This window comes from Neofelis nebulosa, chromosome 2 (genome assembly GCF_028018385.1).
Source record: "Neofelis nebulosa isolate mNeoNeb1 chromosome 2, mNeoNeb1.pri, whole genome shotgun sequence".
In the NCBI taxonomy this organism is placed as follows: Eukaryota; Metazoa; Chordata; class Mammalia; order Carnivora; family Felidae; genus Neofelis; species Neofelis nebulosa.
In genome coordinates this window covers 197,442,914-197,458,952 of record NC_080783.1, presented here as the reverse complement: position 1 = coordinate 197,458,952, position 16,039 = coordinate 197,442,914, and the positions used below count along the sequence as shown (strand labels likewise).

General features: G+C 56.8%; 2 protein-coding genes across 2 annotated transcripts; one reads left to right on the top strand and one right to left on the bottom strand.

The window, feature by feature from the left end:
* The first annotated feature begins 463 nt into the window (after nucleotides 1-463).
* Nucleotides 464-9,050, top strand: HPCA (hippocalcin). The gene is made up of 4 exons (XM_058718188.1): nucleotides 464-569; nucleotides 2,918-3,316; nucleotides 7,850-7,955; nucleotides 8,077-9,050. The coding sequence occupies exons 2-4, from the start codon at nucleotides 2,939-2,941 to the stop codon at nucleotides 8,172-8,174; spliced, it is 582 nt and encodes a 193-aa protein (XP_058574171.1). The 5' UTR covers nucleotides 464-569; nucleotides 2,918-2,938; the 3' UTR covers nucleotides 8,175-9,050.
* On the bottom strand, nucleotides 8,997-15,206 carry TMEM54 (transmembrane protein 54). Its single transcript, XM_058718187.1, has 6 exons — nucleotides 15,000-15,206; nucleotides 12,183-12,376; nucleotides 10,320-10,379; nucleotides 9,988-10,176; nucleotides 9,707-9,841; nucleotides 8,997-9,286 (listed from the first exon to the last, which is right to left on the bottom strand). Exons 1-6 carry the CDS (start codon nucleotides 15,013-15,015, stop codon nucleotides 9,212-9,214), a joined length of 669 nt encoding a protein of 222 aa, XP_058574170.1. The 5' UTR covers nucleotides 15,016-15,206; the 3' UTR covers nucleotides 8,997-9,211.
* Between the last annotated feature and the right edge of the window lie 833 nt (nucleotides 15,207-16,039).

The following is a 16,039-nucleotide window of genomic DNA, read 5'->3' as shown; positions in this document are numbered from 1 at the left end:
CCCGGACTGGAGAAATGGGAGCTGCCCCCTCGCGAAAGAGACCCCAGCTCTGTTAGTTCGAGAGTTGAGGCGTGGTGGCAAGGAGGGCGCCTATCTAACCGCCCAGGCTCCGGATTCCGCTCGCTGAGCGACGTGCGGCTTCGCGCCCAGGTAGGGTTGGGGGTGGAGCGGCCGGGGTTGTCCCCGGCTCGGAAAGACGTCTCTGGGCACTGACCCCCCGGGCCCCATTCGGGCTACCTGAGTCGAGATGCTGAGGAGATGGAAACCTCTGTCCTCCTCCCCCGGCGGGCGCTCCCTAGTGAGGGGGCCGGGGAAGTGAGGGCGTCCCCTTCCCTCTCCCGGGCAGGGGCGGGAGCAGAGCCTAGCTCACTGCTTCCCCCCGCCCCGGGGCTGGAGGGGAAGGGGAGGAACAGGGACCCCCCCCAGGGGAGGGGCTCCGGGCCAACGCCGCGGGGCGTCTCCCTGGCAGTCCCTCCCCCCGCCCCCCGCCCGCCCCTCCGGCCGCCTCTGCCGCCGCGCGCCGCAGCAGCGCCGCCTTCCCTGCGCAGTCGGTGTCTCCGCGTCGCTGGGTGAGTGGGGGCCGCTCCGGCCGGGGCTGGGTGATGTGGGGAGGGGGCAGCCCGGAGGGAGGGGGCCCCGTCCAGCCTCTCCAACCCCGCGGCTCTCGCGCCTCCCGGGGAGCCTCCTTCCGAGGGCGCTGGGGAGAAGGGGGCTCCCCAGGGGAAGAGCGCGGCGCTCTCCAGGGTCCTGACCGCCGAGTGGCCAGCGGGGAGGAGTCGCGTTCCGGCCGCCTCGGAGCGCCCCCTCCAGGAGGGGCCCCGCGCCCGGCGCTCTGAAGCGTGGGCTCAGGGCGAGAGCTGGGGAGAGGTTTGGAGAAGGTCCCCAGGGCGAGTTTCTCAGGTCGAGCTGGGGGGCCTCCCACTCGGGGGACTAGGGGTCTTTGCGGAGACAACAGAACCTTCTACCACCCTCGTTTCCAAGTCTTCCGATTTGGAGGGGCAGTTCTGAGGGTGGCAGGGAGGAGGGGGCCACTGGAAGATCTCTCCTGCCCAGCGCATCTCTCTGCCCCCGCCCCGATGACCCAGTTCCTTGGACCTTGAGGAGGGGACTAAGGGACACACTTCTCCGCCCCAGCCCCACGCATTTCCTCAGTCCCCTCCCACACACTTGTTCATTGGGTCCTCAGTCTGGGGCAGAAAAGGCTGCTTTAGAATGGAGGGTCACCAACTTGCAAAAACATGCATGTGACACTGCTGAGGACACACACAAGTCCACTAAATGGCCACTCAGGCATATCCCCCTCATACTGTGATGGGTGCGTACCTAGTCACACGCACATATATTGACTGAAACACACGGGAGTCAAATGCCATGCAGAAACCCGAGACATATGTGCATACGTGAACACTCACACACATGTTCATCCACATGTGCACAGAGCTATGTGCAAATGCACACACAAGGAACATCCTCACCCTGTCTCACTCACAGCCCGAGGCTGGGGGGAGGGATTCACTTGCATACACCCCTACACTCCTGCCTGGAACTGCCTGGCTGTCTCCTCTCCATTGCCTTCCCCTCAGCCCTCCGCGCCTTAACCTCCTTTACTGAGGGGATCTTTCTGGACTATGTGAAAGGTAAGTATTGGAGAAAGGTTGGCTGGCCAGGGCTCTCACTGGAAAAGAGGCCCCTGTTATGTCTGAGAAGGGCTGCAGCTCCCTCTCCTGGGACCTGCAAGCACCCCTGGGAAAAGAAAGATGGCAAGGCTGCCTGAGGGTCCCACGTGCAGCTGGCCATGTGAGAGGTGTCAGCATGGGAGTTGGCTTGTGATGGCATTTGTGAGACATGTGGGGTCGTGGGCTGGTGTCTTGATGCACAGGGTATGGGAGCTGTTCGTGAGTGGTGCCGTGTGTCAGTACATGTGAGTTGTGGAGCAGCGGGAATGTTGTGTGGAGACATGGTGACCCATGGTGGTATGTGAGTGGCCTGGGAGCCAGTGTATGGATTTGGTGAGCTATGTAGCATTAATATGTGTCAGTGTGTATTCATTTGTATATTGTTGTGCATGAGTCTTGTGGCATCTGGGTACACATAAATCATTTTTATTTGACACTTATGTAGCACATATATGTGTAGGCATCATTCTAAGTGCTTCACATGTATTAACTAATTTAATCCCCACAATAATGAGGTAGGTACCCTCGTTTTACAGATGAGGCAGAGAGAGTATAAGGAACTCATCTGAGGTCACCTAGCTGGCAAGAGGCAGACCTGAGATTCAAACCCAGGTGGTCTGGCTCTGGAGCCTAGGTTAACATCTATCTTACGCTGGCCTTTGTCAGGCACACGTGTGTGGGGGAGAGAACAGGTCAGTGTCTGGGCTGCAGGTGTATTTTGTAATGAGCAGGCATATGCGAGGCAAAGAAGGAGCAGGAGGGAAGAGGGAAGAGGACCAGAAGGCCTTTTTGCACCTCCCTGGGCAACTCTGGGAGGCAGCCCTGTCACTCCACGGCTTTGCAACCTGCAACAGGTCACCTCACTTCCTTGAGCCTGCCTTCTCCTCTGTAAAGCGGGGCTAACTCCTGGACTTCACTTTGTGAGTGTGGAATGATGTTCACTTGTGAAAGCCCAGTGGCCGGCACTGAGAAGGCTCTCCAGTAAATGTGAGCCCCCTTCCCTTCCTCCGTCTCCTGGTCTGTTCCCTGGGAAACTGTAAGGTCCTGGGAAATGGTGTGGAGCATGTCACGGGCAGGATGCCGGGGCATGGGCTGTTGACTTTGGGCCAGCTGCTCTCTTTCATTGGGTCAAATGAGAGACTGGAGAGCCTGGTGTCTGGGGGGCCTTCCTGGAGTGGCGTCAAGGGGCCAAGAGGGCCTGACCATTTCCTCTCTACCCCTTGACCCCCTCGGGAATCCAGGTGGGACTTGGCTTGGTGGCCATGGGCAAGCAGAACAGCAAGCTGCGGCCAGAGATGCTGCAGGACCTGCGGGAGAACACGGAGTTCTCGGAGTTGGAGCTGCAGGAGTGGTACAAGGGCTTCCTCAAGGACTGCCCCACGGGCATCCTCAACGTGGACGAGTTCAAGAAGATCTACGCCAACTTCTTCCCCTATGGTGACGCCTCCAAATTTGCCGAGCACGTCTTCCGCACCTTTGACACCAACAGCGATGGCACCATTGACTTCCGGGAGTTCATCATCGCGCTGAGCGTGACCTCGCGTGGCCGCCTGGAGCAGAAGCTCATGTGGGCCTTCAGCATGTATGACCTGGATGGCAACGGCTACATCAGCCGCGAGGAGATGCTCGAGATTGTGCAGGTGGGCCCCTGGACCCCTCAGAATGCCAGATGCAGAGCCCAGCAGTTGGCACCCCCCATTCCCTTTCATCCTCTCGAGAGCCCTTGTGGGTAGGTAGTGGCGGGTGCTACTCTTGTGACCCATTTAAAAAACTATTAGGAACTGGTTTCCAATTTAAAGAAAAGTTGAGAAAACTCTCATATATCCTTTACCCAGATTCACCAATTAACTTTTGCCATATTTGCTTTATCATGACGGGCATGCGAGCGTGTGTGCAATGCTTCGCTGTTGTTCTGAACATGACCCTCTACCCCTGAGTACATCAGGATATATTTCCTAAGAACAGGAACATACTCTTACATGACCCATAATATAATTATCAAAGTCAGGACATTTAATGTAGAAACTATTTTCTAATGTAGATAAATGCTATTATCTAACTTACAGACCATATTCCAGTTTTGTCAACTGTCTCGAAATGTTCCGTATGGCACTTTTTACCCAGGTTGAGGATCACACATTGCATTTCATTGTTGTGTCTCTTTATTTATTTATTTTTCAACGTCTTCTATTTATTTTTGGGACAGAGAGAGACAGAGCATGAACGGGGGAGGGGCAGAGAGAGAGAGAGAGAGACACAGAATCGGAAACAGGCTCCAGGCTCCGAGCCATCGGCCCAGAGCCTGACGCGGGGCTCGAACTCACGGACCGCGAGATCGTGACCTGGCTGAAGTCGGACGCTTAACCGACTGCGCCACCCAGGCGCCCCTGTTGTGTCTCTTTAGAGTCCTGTAATCTGTAATAATTCCTCAGTCTTTGTCTTTCAAAACTTGACATTTCTTCAGAGTACAGGCCAGTTATGTTTCATTGATCCTCATTTACTCAGGAGAAAATGAATGCTCAGGTAAAGACATTGGCCCAAAGCCACACAGACTGTAAGTGGACTACCTTGGGTCCACCATCCACTTTCCATGAGGACACCCAGCCACCTTTCAACTAAGGGCCCACTAAAAACCTAGTACTAAGTGATATGTTTATATCCGTGAGCCAGTGCATCCTTACCATAACCCCGTGAGGCTCAGAGAGGTGAAGTGACTTGCTCAAGGTCACACAGCGTGTATGTGGTGGAGTCAAGTTAAGCTGGCCACCACTCAGAGTTGCCCCTAGAAAGGGATCTGGCTTCTAGTTCTGGAGTTGGCTTCAACTCTTAGATTTCCCATTTGTAAAATGGGGATGGTGATACTGACCTCACAGGGAGACTTAAGGACCTGACATAAATGCTCTTTCTTAGTACAAGTTTAAGTGTAGCATATATTAGCTCAATCTTCCAGAGTGCCTATCCCCCTGGACCAGCATTGAAGTCCATCAGGGCTCTGGTTCTAGTCTATCTATCCAGTTACTAGTTCACTTTCTGCCTGAGCCTCACTATATATCCATATAGTGAGGGTGTTAGCTCCCTACAGCACCAGGTTATTGCAGGTATAAAGTGGGACAGGGGCTCTAGCAGGAGAGAAGAGAGTCCTCCATATGATTGTTACTTGGCAAATGTTAGATGCTGTCGGTTGCTATTCTCTCCTCTGCACATTCTCTGCTCTAGCCAGAGTGGCCTTTTCAACATCCTTAGGATATGCCCTGAGTAATCCCACTGCACAGCTTTGCACAAGCTCTTGCTCTTTCCTTTTGCCTCTCTGAATCCTTTCCCTCTGGTTCCTCGGCTCTGCTGCTTCCCCTTCCATTGCATCCAGCCCCTACTGGATTCTTGCTTTGGCTTCTCTCTTGCTAAGCACCAGGGTATGCTCTCTTGGGCTAGACTAGCATGGGCTGCTTGGGGATGCGCTGCCGTCCCTGTGTCTATCGCTAGGGTAAAGCCTTAATGTTTGTGACCCCCATGGACCAGGGATGAACTCTCTAGCTGACGGACAGTGGGAAGTTCTGGGGGTCCTGGTGGAAGGGCTGAGGCAATCAGGGTGATGGAAAACAGCAACAGCTCAGCGATTGAACATACCAACCAATATGAGAGATGTTCACGTTTTACCACTTCGTGTGGTTGCACTGCACTATACTGGTAAATCTCAGCCCTGTTGGGGGCGCCAAACCCAAGACATCAGTCATGCCCAGCTTCATTCCTTCGGCCCCCTCAGGACCCCTGCCTGGCTGACCTCTGCTACGTAGGCCCTGATTTCCTTTATGGCAGCCGGGCAGCCCGAGATGGCCGGTGCAGACAGAGCTCTGCAAATCCCAGTGACTGATTAATTACAAGTTGGCTCCAATGAAACAGTAAGTGCACAACAATTCCAGACAATTAATTAGGAGACCGAGGAGAGGGCTGTCACGAGGGGAGCAGTCACCTGGCCATCCTTCTCAGGACCCAACCCTGTGGACACACCACAAGGGAAAACGCTGCGTCTTGGCCTCTTGGGGCTCCCACTCTGGTGGGAGAGAAGAAGTCTGCAGCCCACATTGACTAGCTAAATGTGGCATCTGGAGTCTAGGGGACTGAAAGGCAGGGAAGGCCTGAGGATGTGGTGGATGAGTAATGATTATATTATGAGCTGCTGTTTGCTGACCACTTACTCCAGCCAGCTACTATTCTAACTACAACAGTGTCTCATTCAATCGTCTGGACAATCCTAATGAGGGAGAAATGAGGAAACAGGTTCACAGAGGTTAAGGACTTGTCCAAGGCTACACATAAGGATTTGTCTAAGGCTTCCACATTAGTGGAACCAGGATGCCACTCCAAGTCCATCTTACTTCAAAATCCCTGCTGGTCATCGCTACCCACAAGCATCTATCCCACAACTCTGAAGGAGTGGATTCTAATTCAGTCTCTGCTGTCAATTCCCTTTCTAAGCCTCCATTTCTTATCTGGAAAATGGGGATCATGATACCTGCTTTTCAGGGCCGTTGTGAGGTTAAGAAATAATGCATGTAAAGTACCTGGCACACGGCAGGAGCCTGATAAGTGGCAGCTAGTACTATTATTCCAGGAAGAGGCTGTATATTCTGGGAAACCTGAAAGGCATGGAGGGGTTGGTTGTGGCAGGGTCACTCACCAGGGGAGGCCTGATGATGGAGAGGTCAGCAGGGACCAAACGAGAAGTACCTTGAGTGACCAGGGCTGAATGGTTTGGACTTGGTACAGAGGGCAGTGGGAGGCACCAAAGGCTTTTAAGCCGTGGAGTCCCTGCCAGATGTCAGGCACTGTGCTAAGTTCTGAGGATATGGGTACTAGCTAGATATCCATGATCTTTAGCTGTATGCTGGAAACTAGGTGCAATCCTACAAAATTGCTTTCAGAGAGGTGTCCCCAAAGGAAGAGCCCAGGAGGCTCTGGGCCAGCATATGGACCTTGACCCAGGCAGGATCAGAGAAGGCCTCCCTAAGAAAGCGCTATGTAAGTCGAGTCCCAAAGAAGAGTGGGAGGCAGCAGAAGGAGCGTGGGGCAGCATCCAGAAGGAGCTGGGTGCACGGTGGGCCTGGAGGGAAGCCTGTGTGTGATAGGAGCGAGGCGGCGGCCCACTGGGCTGGGGACGTGGCGGTGGAGATCTGTGTTTGGAAAGCTTTCAGAGGCAGCGTGGGGGACAGATGCGAGGGAAAGAGGCCGGAAGAGACCAGTACGGAGGCCGGATCTGGATCTGAGGCAAGGGAAGTTTATGGGATGGGAGAAGGGAGGCTTCTTGGCAGAGGTGTCAGTTGCAAAGAGCTGGAACGTTGGGGGGGATCCGTCTGGTCCTTGAGTTCTGGGGCGCCAGGACCCAGTCTATTCCACAGGCCAAGCCCTACGTGCTCTGCCTACATTTAGCACAAATATCCTCCTTCGTGTTGCCTCCAGAGATCCTGCACGTGGCAGCTGCGGTTTTGGGCACAACTGAGCGCATGCTGTCCCCGCCTCTGGCAGATGCTCATTTGCGTTTATTTGCATAATGCCCCCGCCCTCTCTGGGCCCTGCGGCCTCGAGCCCTACAGCCCTTAGTGCGGCTCTGCGCCCCCTGCCGGCCACACAGGCGCCGCAGCCCAATGTCACCTCCTTCGTCCAGCGCCCCCTGTAGGCGGCCGAGCGCGGGCTGCCCAGGGCCCCGAAGTTTCAGAAAAGCAGCTCTAAACCGGTACTCATCCTGGAGCCCGCAGCGCCCCGCACCAGCTCCTAAGCCCGATATTCTAGCCCCTTCGCTATCTGGGTCCCGATATCCTCCAACCTCTCTCCTGGCCCACTGCACTCAGCCACCCCCAAATTCTCGGCGCCCACTCAGCTTCCTGCTGCAGGTCCTTTGTACGTGCAGATTGCTCTGCCAGCAATGCCTTTCCCACCTGGCGCTCCAAGGGAACTTGGTCAGGGCCCGCTCCAATAGCCCCCTCTTCTGGGAAGCCTCTCCAGGCACTCCTTCCTAAACTAACCCCCCTTCCCGTTCCCCCACGCCTCCGTGACCATCTCTCCACCTCACCCAAGCGGGGGCAGCAATCTTCTGCGTGTGTGGAGGCCGTTTTGGATGCTGGGGGTAGGGGGCTCGGGCAGGCTCCTCTCACTCCCTGCCTCCCCCTCCCGCCCCTCAGGCCATTTACAAGATGGTTTCCTCCGTGATGAAGATGCCGGAAGACGAGTCGACCCCAGAAAAGAGGACCGAGAAAATCTTCCGCCAAATGGACACAAACAACGACGGTGAGGGGGCAGGGATGGGGCGGGGCGGGTGCCACTCCCCCTTCCTCTCCCGCGGCTCTGCTCGGCCTCCTCTCGCTGCGCGGCCGCCTTCTCCAGCATCACTGCTCCCCTCGCCCCGCAGGCAAGCTGTCCCTGGAGGAGTTCATCCGCGGGGCCAAAAGCGACCCGTCCATCGTGCGTCTGCTGCAGTGCGACCCCAGCAGCGCCTCCCAGTTCTGAACGACAGGACCCAGGTTCCCCCTCCTCCCTGCCTTCACTGGCCCTCTCCCGGCTTCCTTTCCTTGTGTCTATCCAGGCTGGGGGTCAGGCTGGTCGCACCCCCCGCCCCCTGCCCACACCCCCCGCCCCCAGGGCCTGCACTCTGGGGTCTATGGAGAAGGCAACCCTACAGCAAGCAAGCGGTTAGCACCCTCAGTCCAAAAGGCAATATCTCCCTTAGGCAATGATTGAGACGCAGGCTCTGGCTGGGTCTGCCCTCCCTTACCCAGAGGGAACTTCAGCCATTCTCCCCCGCCCCCACCCGCACCCCGACTCACACGCAGCCTCGAGCTCCTCCCCCAACCACCGGGCAAGCTCCCCCACCCCCACCCCGCCCTTGTAGCTCTCAGCCTGGGTGGAGGGCGGAATCATGCCCAGGTGAGGAGGCTGTCTTCATTTGAATAGGAGGAAGGATTCCGGAGGTGTGGGGGTTTGAGGAAAAAGCTTCCTTGAGTCGTCCTTTCCTGCAGGAGGGCCTCGACCCTTCCTGCTTCACAGCTCTTGTTGGCCTGGAGGCCACGATGCAAAAGGAACCCCCACCCCCACCCCCCGCCCGCAGTTCCAGGCTCCCAGCTGTGGGTCCCATGAACCCCCACCTGCCTTTCAGCACTCGGATGAACACAGACCCACCGATCCCTCTGTATATTTTTTCCTCTCTCAGAAAGACACACACACAGGCCCACGGATGGGCAGACACATCCAGAGCCCCAACCACAGCATCCTGTGTGGGAAAGAAGCACAGGGCCCCCGGCCGAGTCCCCTCCCCTGCTGCATGCATCCATGTGGAGCATCTCTGTTCTTTTTAATAACTTCAGAATAAAGTCTCATTTCAGTGCAGTGGGCTGGGTAGCTGAGGGAAGGGGTTGAAAGCCCCACCCGGGCCCCTGAGTGACCAGTGATACCTCTCGGGTCTGTTCCAGGAATCCTGACCTGGTCACAGTGCAGACTTGGTTGCAGGGGGCCCCAGTGGTCACGGGGCCTGGACGGGCCACCAGCTCTCAGAGGGTCAGCGGCTCAGAGCTGGTGCAGCTCAGCAGGTCATGGCCCTCCACGGGCTCTGGGCTCTCCTGCATCTGCAGAGACACAAGAGGCTGCCAGGGACTGGGTCTGCTCCTATAGGACACCCAGGGGAGGGGATGAGGGGAGGGCTGGGAGGATCTCTGGGGCAAAAGAACCTCACTACCCCCTCCCATGCAAGAGCCAGACTATACCCTTGGAGTGCCCCCAGATTGAACCCAGATACTCCTCCCTCTCCCTCAAGACTCATCCTGGGCCTTGGGGGAGCCAGGTTTCAGCTGTGTGACTTAGCTGGGAGATCTGACCTCTCTAAGCCTCCGAGCTTCTCCCTTTCATCCTGGAGGAAAAACTACTGCCCCAGTTCTCAAGGCAGGGGCCCCATGCAGAGGGTAGGGGCAGACCAGCCTGGGCTTCCCAGCAAGGGCTCCCAGGAAATATGGGGAGTCGGGGCTGATGGAGGGGGTGGCGGGCCTTACCATGTGGTGGCTGCTTTTCCCCCACCAGGGCCTCAGTTCCAGCAGCTGGTGGGCGAGCTGGGCACAGCGCACAGCAAACACGCTCTCTGCCACGCAGAACACTAGCGAGATGCCCCAGAGGCACAGGCTGGAGCTCTGTGGGGGGGCACAAGGGGCAGGATGCAGGGTGGGTCTCCAAGAACCCTTCCCACCTCTGATGAGCCCCTGGGTGTCACCACCCATCCCCCCACTCCTCCAGCCCTGCCCTGCCCCCTCCTGCAATCCCAGGCCTGAGCACTCACGTAAATGCGCGTGGGGTCGAAGGGACAGTCAGGCACCAGTACCAGCAGTCCGGGGCTTCCAAAAGTGCAGGCAGCCAGCAGCGCCCGGCCTTGGGTGGCAAAGGTCACGGCGATGGAGGCCAAGAGGCCCAGGGCACAGGTCAGAGAAAGAAGGGCACAGGCCATGCTCGAACTAAACACTGTCCAGCGCTGGATGGGGGAGGCCACCGGTCAACGGATGTCAGGCTTGGTCCCATGGGGTCAGCGTCACTCCCTCCGGGCAAGCTAGGCCCTTTGGGGTGGCTGCTGCCCCCACCCGACCCCTACAGCCCCTCCCAGGAGGAGCCACATACCAGGGGGATGCTGGGGAGGTAGCGTGACAACACGATGGCTGCAACGCCTGAGGTGATGACCTGTGGGGAAGGAGAGCAGGCAGGTGTCAGGGGCAGCTCCGGGTAAAGATTCCACCGAGGCCAACTCTAGCCCTCCAAGCCCCCGGCCCCTCATCTCCACTCAGCTTTGGCCTCACTACCTCCATCTGCACAGAGGCACTGCCTCCTCACGGTCCAGCCCCGAAGAGATGTTTCTAATATCCGGTAACTCCCTGCCTACAACCTTCCGTGACTCCCCACTGCCTATAGATGTTTAACTCAAACAGGGACCTGTGTAGCCCAGGGCCGCAGGGCCATGTCACAGGCTATACATGACATATCTGTCTGGAGTGGAAAAGATTTGGGGATAAACTAAGTAAACTCAACTGGCAAGGAACTAAGCACAAAATTGTTATTTTAACAAGTCAGAACACTTCATGGAGGAGAATTCAATGGGCTGAGCCCATGGGAGGCAGGTGGTCTGATGGCCACCCAGCAATGGCTTTACTTCACTGAACAGCCCCAAGTAAGTGCCCCAAGCTCTCTGGGCTAAGCCCCAGTCTGCAGGATGAGCTCACAGAAAGGACACTAGCTTTGGCGTCAGACACAAACGGTTTCAGATCCAGCCTGGCTTCTTTGTATCGACAGGAGGTTGGGTGAATCCTCAGTGTTGGTTTCCCCCTCTGGAAAGCGGGGGTAACAGACGCCCCCTGTTGCCAGGTGCAGTTGAGGATTAACGGAGGAAATGAGGGCAAAGCTGAAGGGGTCCAGCCCAGAGCCCATCCCCGGTGGATCTCCTAACCCTGAGCTCACTGCTCTCCCGGAGTTCCTTACAAGGCTGGTGAGAGGAACACTGGGGTCACTGGGGAACCCCAGGGGTCACTCCAGGGGACACTACACACATCTGCACAGCCCGGCCCGTCCCACTGACTGAGGCTTCTCCCGCTTGCTGGGGCATGCGATCTCCATTCACCTAAGTCTTGACGCCAGCGGGCTGTTCGAGCTTCACTTTGTAGAGGAGAGACTAGGCTTAGAGAGAGGAAGAAGTCCCTCAGCCGGGAGGTGGCAGAGATGGAACTCAAGGCTTTGATGGATGGATGTTGCCCAAAAGCTGCAGCCACCTCTGCTAACAGGTGGGAAAGAGCTCTGTGGCCTCCAGAATGCCAGGCCCCTTCATTCGTGGATTCCTCAAACAGGTACTGACACCTAGTCATAGCCACGGCCACCATTAATTGAGCACCTACCATAGACCATGCCTAATGCTAAGTTCCTGCCAAATTTGTTTTCTCGGTGTCCCCAGAATAGATCTTAGCCATTCCCACCTCCACACCTTTGCATCTGCCATTCTCTCTGTCTCTGGAATGTCATCCCAGCTTCCTCTCCTACTTGCTGGCCCCAGCGTGCCTCCTACGTGGGCTATGGTAATTACAGCCTATCTTTGAACTCCTACTCATCCGTCAATATCCAGCTCAGGGGCCTCCAGCTCTGTGAACACTCCTGGACCCTCCCAAGCTCAGCTGATGCTCCTTCCTTTTGTCCAGCACTGCCTTGGTTACTTCCTTATCATCATAATAATCCCAGTTCGCAAGCGTGAGCACTAACCATGCGCCAGATACCATGACACGCACTTTACGGGGATCTATCTCATTACGTGGATCACTTTACGTGATCTCATTCATACTCACGGGGACCCTCTCAGGTGGACAATGCTACCATCCCCATGTAATAGACAAGGCAGCTGAGGCAGGGAGAGGTTGAGAGACCAGAGGCTTGGGGCTCTCTCCTTGCCCACCCCAAGCCCCCTCCAGCTCCCTCTCGCCAGTCACCCTCCCCGCCTGGCCATACCACGATGGCGGACGTGACAGAGAGGATGTTGACCACGCAGTACTGCAGAGCCACGGCATCGCGTGGGGCAACCACGTAGCGCAGCACGGTGCCGTGCAGAAGAGCGGCTGCAATGAAGCTCACATGGCCCAGCACTACCAGCACCAGCCCTGTCTTCATCAGCACCTTCCGGAAGTCCCCCACACTCAGGCCACCTGTGGGGGACAGCCAGGTCAGGGCCATGGTGCGGCTCAGCCTCTGGCAGAGGAGAAGACTGAGGCCCTGGCAGGATTAGTGGACACTGGGTGCTAAGTCTGTTTCCGGAGGGCTTGGGGTCAGTGACTTGTCTTCTCTGAGCCTCAGTTTCCTCATTTGGAAAAGGGGTTCACAACACCTTCGTGAGAATCTTTGGGGCTCTAAGGCTGGAAAAGCACACAGGTGGTACTTAATAAAGGGCAGGAGTTCTTGTCAGTGCTCAAGGTTACGCGTGACAGGGCCACAACTTGAACCCAGGTCTCTAGCTCTAGGTCCATGATCTTTCCACGGAGCTCCCCATTCACTGATTTATTCATTCAGGAGTTTGTTACTCAAATGCTCAGAGTGCCTGCTCTGTGCCAGGCCCTAAGGTACCACGGTGAGTTTGACAGTCACTGTCTAGGCCCCAAAGAGCCCCTAGTGCACTGGGCAGGGATCAGATCCTGCTCGGGATTCAGTCTGGTGTGTAGAGCCTGGCACATAGTAGTCAACTCACAATTGCTGAACTGACTTGGGGCAAGAAACTCAAGCCTCTGAGGAACCATCTCCTCATCTTTAAAATGGGAAGAGGGGTGCCTGGCTGGCTCAGTCCAAAGAGCATATGACTCTTAACCTTGGGGTCGTGAGTTTGAGCCCCACGTTGGGTGTAGAGATTACCTAAATAAATAATTAATTAAAAAAAATAATGAAACGGGAAGAATAACCCTTGTCTCCCAGTGGAGGAGGGTCCCAGGAGGAGACAGATGGGAAGGTAGGTGGGGCATACCCTGGGGGTGCTGGGAGAAGCAAGCTCTTGGTGCAGGGAGACTGGACAGGGACAGGGCAAGTGGGGGAGACTGGGACCAAAAGAACATCAGAGACTCCTCTGCAGATTCTGAGTGGCCAAGTGGCTATGCAGCCCCTGTCTGCACACCTCACGGGGAGGGATCTCTCCTCCTTGGGCAGCTCAGGCTGTTCCATATCTGCTCTTTGGAATGTCCCCTATGGGTCCTGGCTTGGCCACAGAGGACACACACTATGCCTCCTGGCCCTGTCAGCCCCCTCATTCCAGCCAGCTCTGGGAAACTGGCCAGGCCTCTAAACTAAGTTCTAGGAAGTCCCTTCCTACACCTCAGTCTCCTCATCTGTGACAGAAAGGGTTGGATCCTATTTCATATATGGGAGCCCTGTAGCTAAAAGAAATGAAAGAAAGAAGGAAAGAGAGCGAGAGCGAGAGAGAGAGAGAGAAAGGGACAGGGAGGGAGGGAGGAAGGATGGGAGGCAGGACGAGAGAGAAAGGAAGGACGAGAGAAAGGGAGGGAGGAAGGAAGGAAGGAAAAGAAAGGAAAGAAAGAAAGAGGAAGGTAAGAAGGAGGAAAAAGAAAGACGGAAGAAAGAAAAGAAAAAAGAAAGAAAGAAAGAAAGAAAGATAGAAAGAAAGAAAGAAAGAAAGAAAGAAAGAAAGAAAGAAAGAAAGAAAGAAAGAAAAAGAAAGAAAGAAAAAGAAAGGAAGGAAGGAAGGAAGAGGGAGGGAGGGAGGAAGGAATCAGTAGGGTGGATATTCTTGGGGGCCCTGTGCCAAGAAGCAGTCCCTGGGAGCAGCAGGGTAGGGCCGCTGTCATAGCCCTTCTGTGTGACCTTGTGGTATACAAACTCGGGAGGGGCCAGCGCAGCTGGTCGCTGAGACACTTGGGGCCCTGCAGGACCCTCTGGAGCAGGACTGGGTCTCAGAGCAGAGGGCAGGTGATAGCTGGATGGGACCTTGGAACTGGGATGGCCTCATGAAGATTAACTGCTAGTCAAACAGGAAGCTTTGTCCCAAGGGCCTGACCCACCTCGCCCCATCCACCCACCTGCCTGGCAGCCCAGACACCACCTGGCTCAGGGTTGGGCTTACGAACAACAACCTCCTAGGACCAAGACTTGGTCAAACTGGAGGGACAGGGCCAGTGTGGGGCTGTGCCTGGAGCCCCGGACAGAGTGTCAGGGCAGTCCTGACCTCTCCTGTCTAAGTGATCATTCTTAGAGCACTTAGCAATGGGTTGGCACTTCACTCTCAGGAGCCAACTTCGTTCCCACAGCAGTCCTGGGAGGTGGTGCTACCACCCCCATTTTACAGATGAGGAAACTGAGGTTCATGAGGTCTCTTGGCCAGAAAGTGGGGAGTCCCCGGGTCTGTCTGATGCCCAAGAGCAGCATCGCTGTGCCCAAGGAGCGAGGGGAGGAGACACACCAGTCCCGCTCTGTCTGGATCCTGTTGGAGGAGTGGAAGGTTGGAGGTGGGAGGCTTTTGCGAGGCTGAGGAGGCGAAAAGGCAGGGAGCCTCTGGCTCAGGGCTCCCCCGGGCCCTGGGTCTCCCTCCCTCTGCTCTCCTTCTGGGCCAAGCGCGCGCTGCTCTCTCCAGCGACTCTCCTCCCGCCTGGAGGTTCCCTCCTCCGCCGGAAAGGAAAGTGGGGACGGAGGGCGGAGGCGCTACCCCACCTCGAGAGGATACCAGCGGCCCTCCTCCCTCCACCGCATTGCTGGGGAAACTGAGGCCGAGAGCGGAAAGTGACCCTCAGAGAAGGCGGCGGGGGCCTCGCGGGCCGTCCCGCCGCGGCTCACCCAGGCGCAGACACATCTCGGCTCCCGCGCGGGCTCTTCGCGGCCGCTTCAGCGGGGCTCCGGGTGCCGCGGCCGGCCGCGGGGCCCCGTTCCCATCCCGGTCCGCAGCCTGGGCGCCCGCCCGCGCCGCGTCTGGGTCCCGGGCTCGCCGGCGCCCGGCCGGCCTCCCTTCCCGTCACCCCTCGGGCGGCCCAGCCCCGGGCGGGCCCTGGCGGCTCGTTTGCATCCCGGGCCGGTCCGACCGGCTGGGCAGCCCTTCCCCGCCCGCCCGCCCGGCTGAGTCACGGCGCTGGCCCCACCCACCCGCCTGCCCGCCTGCCTCGGCGATCCCAGCCCTCCCCAGTGGTCCCATTGCACAGATGGCCACTGAGGCTCCGAGGCGCAGCCGTCGTCCAGATGGGGGCCGTACGCGTGTTGGTTGTGGCTGCCTTGACCTGGTGGGCGGCTGGTCGGGCAGCCCCAGGGTGAAGGTTGGGAATCTACTTCTTTCTAGAAGATGGGTGGTGCAGGAGCACTACGTGGGAGACCAGAGTCTGTTTCCTGACTTACTGTAGGACCTCAGGCAAATCACTTTCCCTCTCTGGGCCTTAGTTTTACTGGGCAAAGAATGGGCTCTGTCCTGGGAGTCTTTGGCCCTCCAGGCTGAGCAAGGCACTTTATTCCCCTGTCTTGGAGTCTCTGTTCTCTCATTGGAAAATCAGGGATAATATGGGGCGCCTGGGTGGCGCAGTCGGTTAAGCGTCCGACTTCAGCCAGGTCACGATCTCGCGGTCCGTGAGTTCGAGCCCCGCGTCAGGCTCTGGGCTGATGGCTCGGAGCCTGGAGCCTGTTTCCGATTCTGTGTCTCCCTCTCTCTCTGACCCTCCCCCGTTCATGCTCTGTCTCTCTCTGTCCCAAAAATAAATAAAAAACGTTGAAAAAAAAATTTAAAAAAAAAAAAGAAAAGAAAATCAGGGATAATAAATCCTCTACGCCGGTGATGAGACAGAATGAGATACAAAAATGAGATAAGAAAACACTTTGAAAATTCTCTAGAGTAC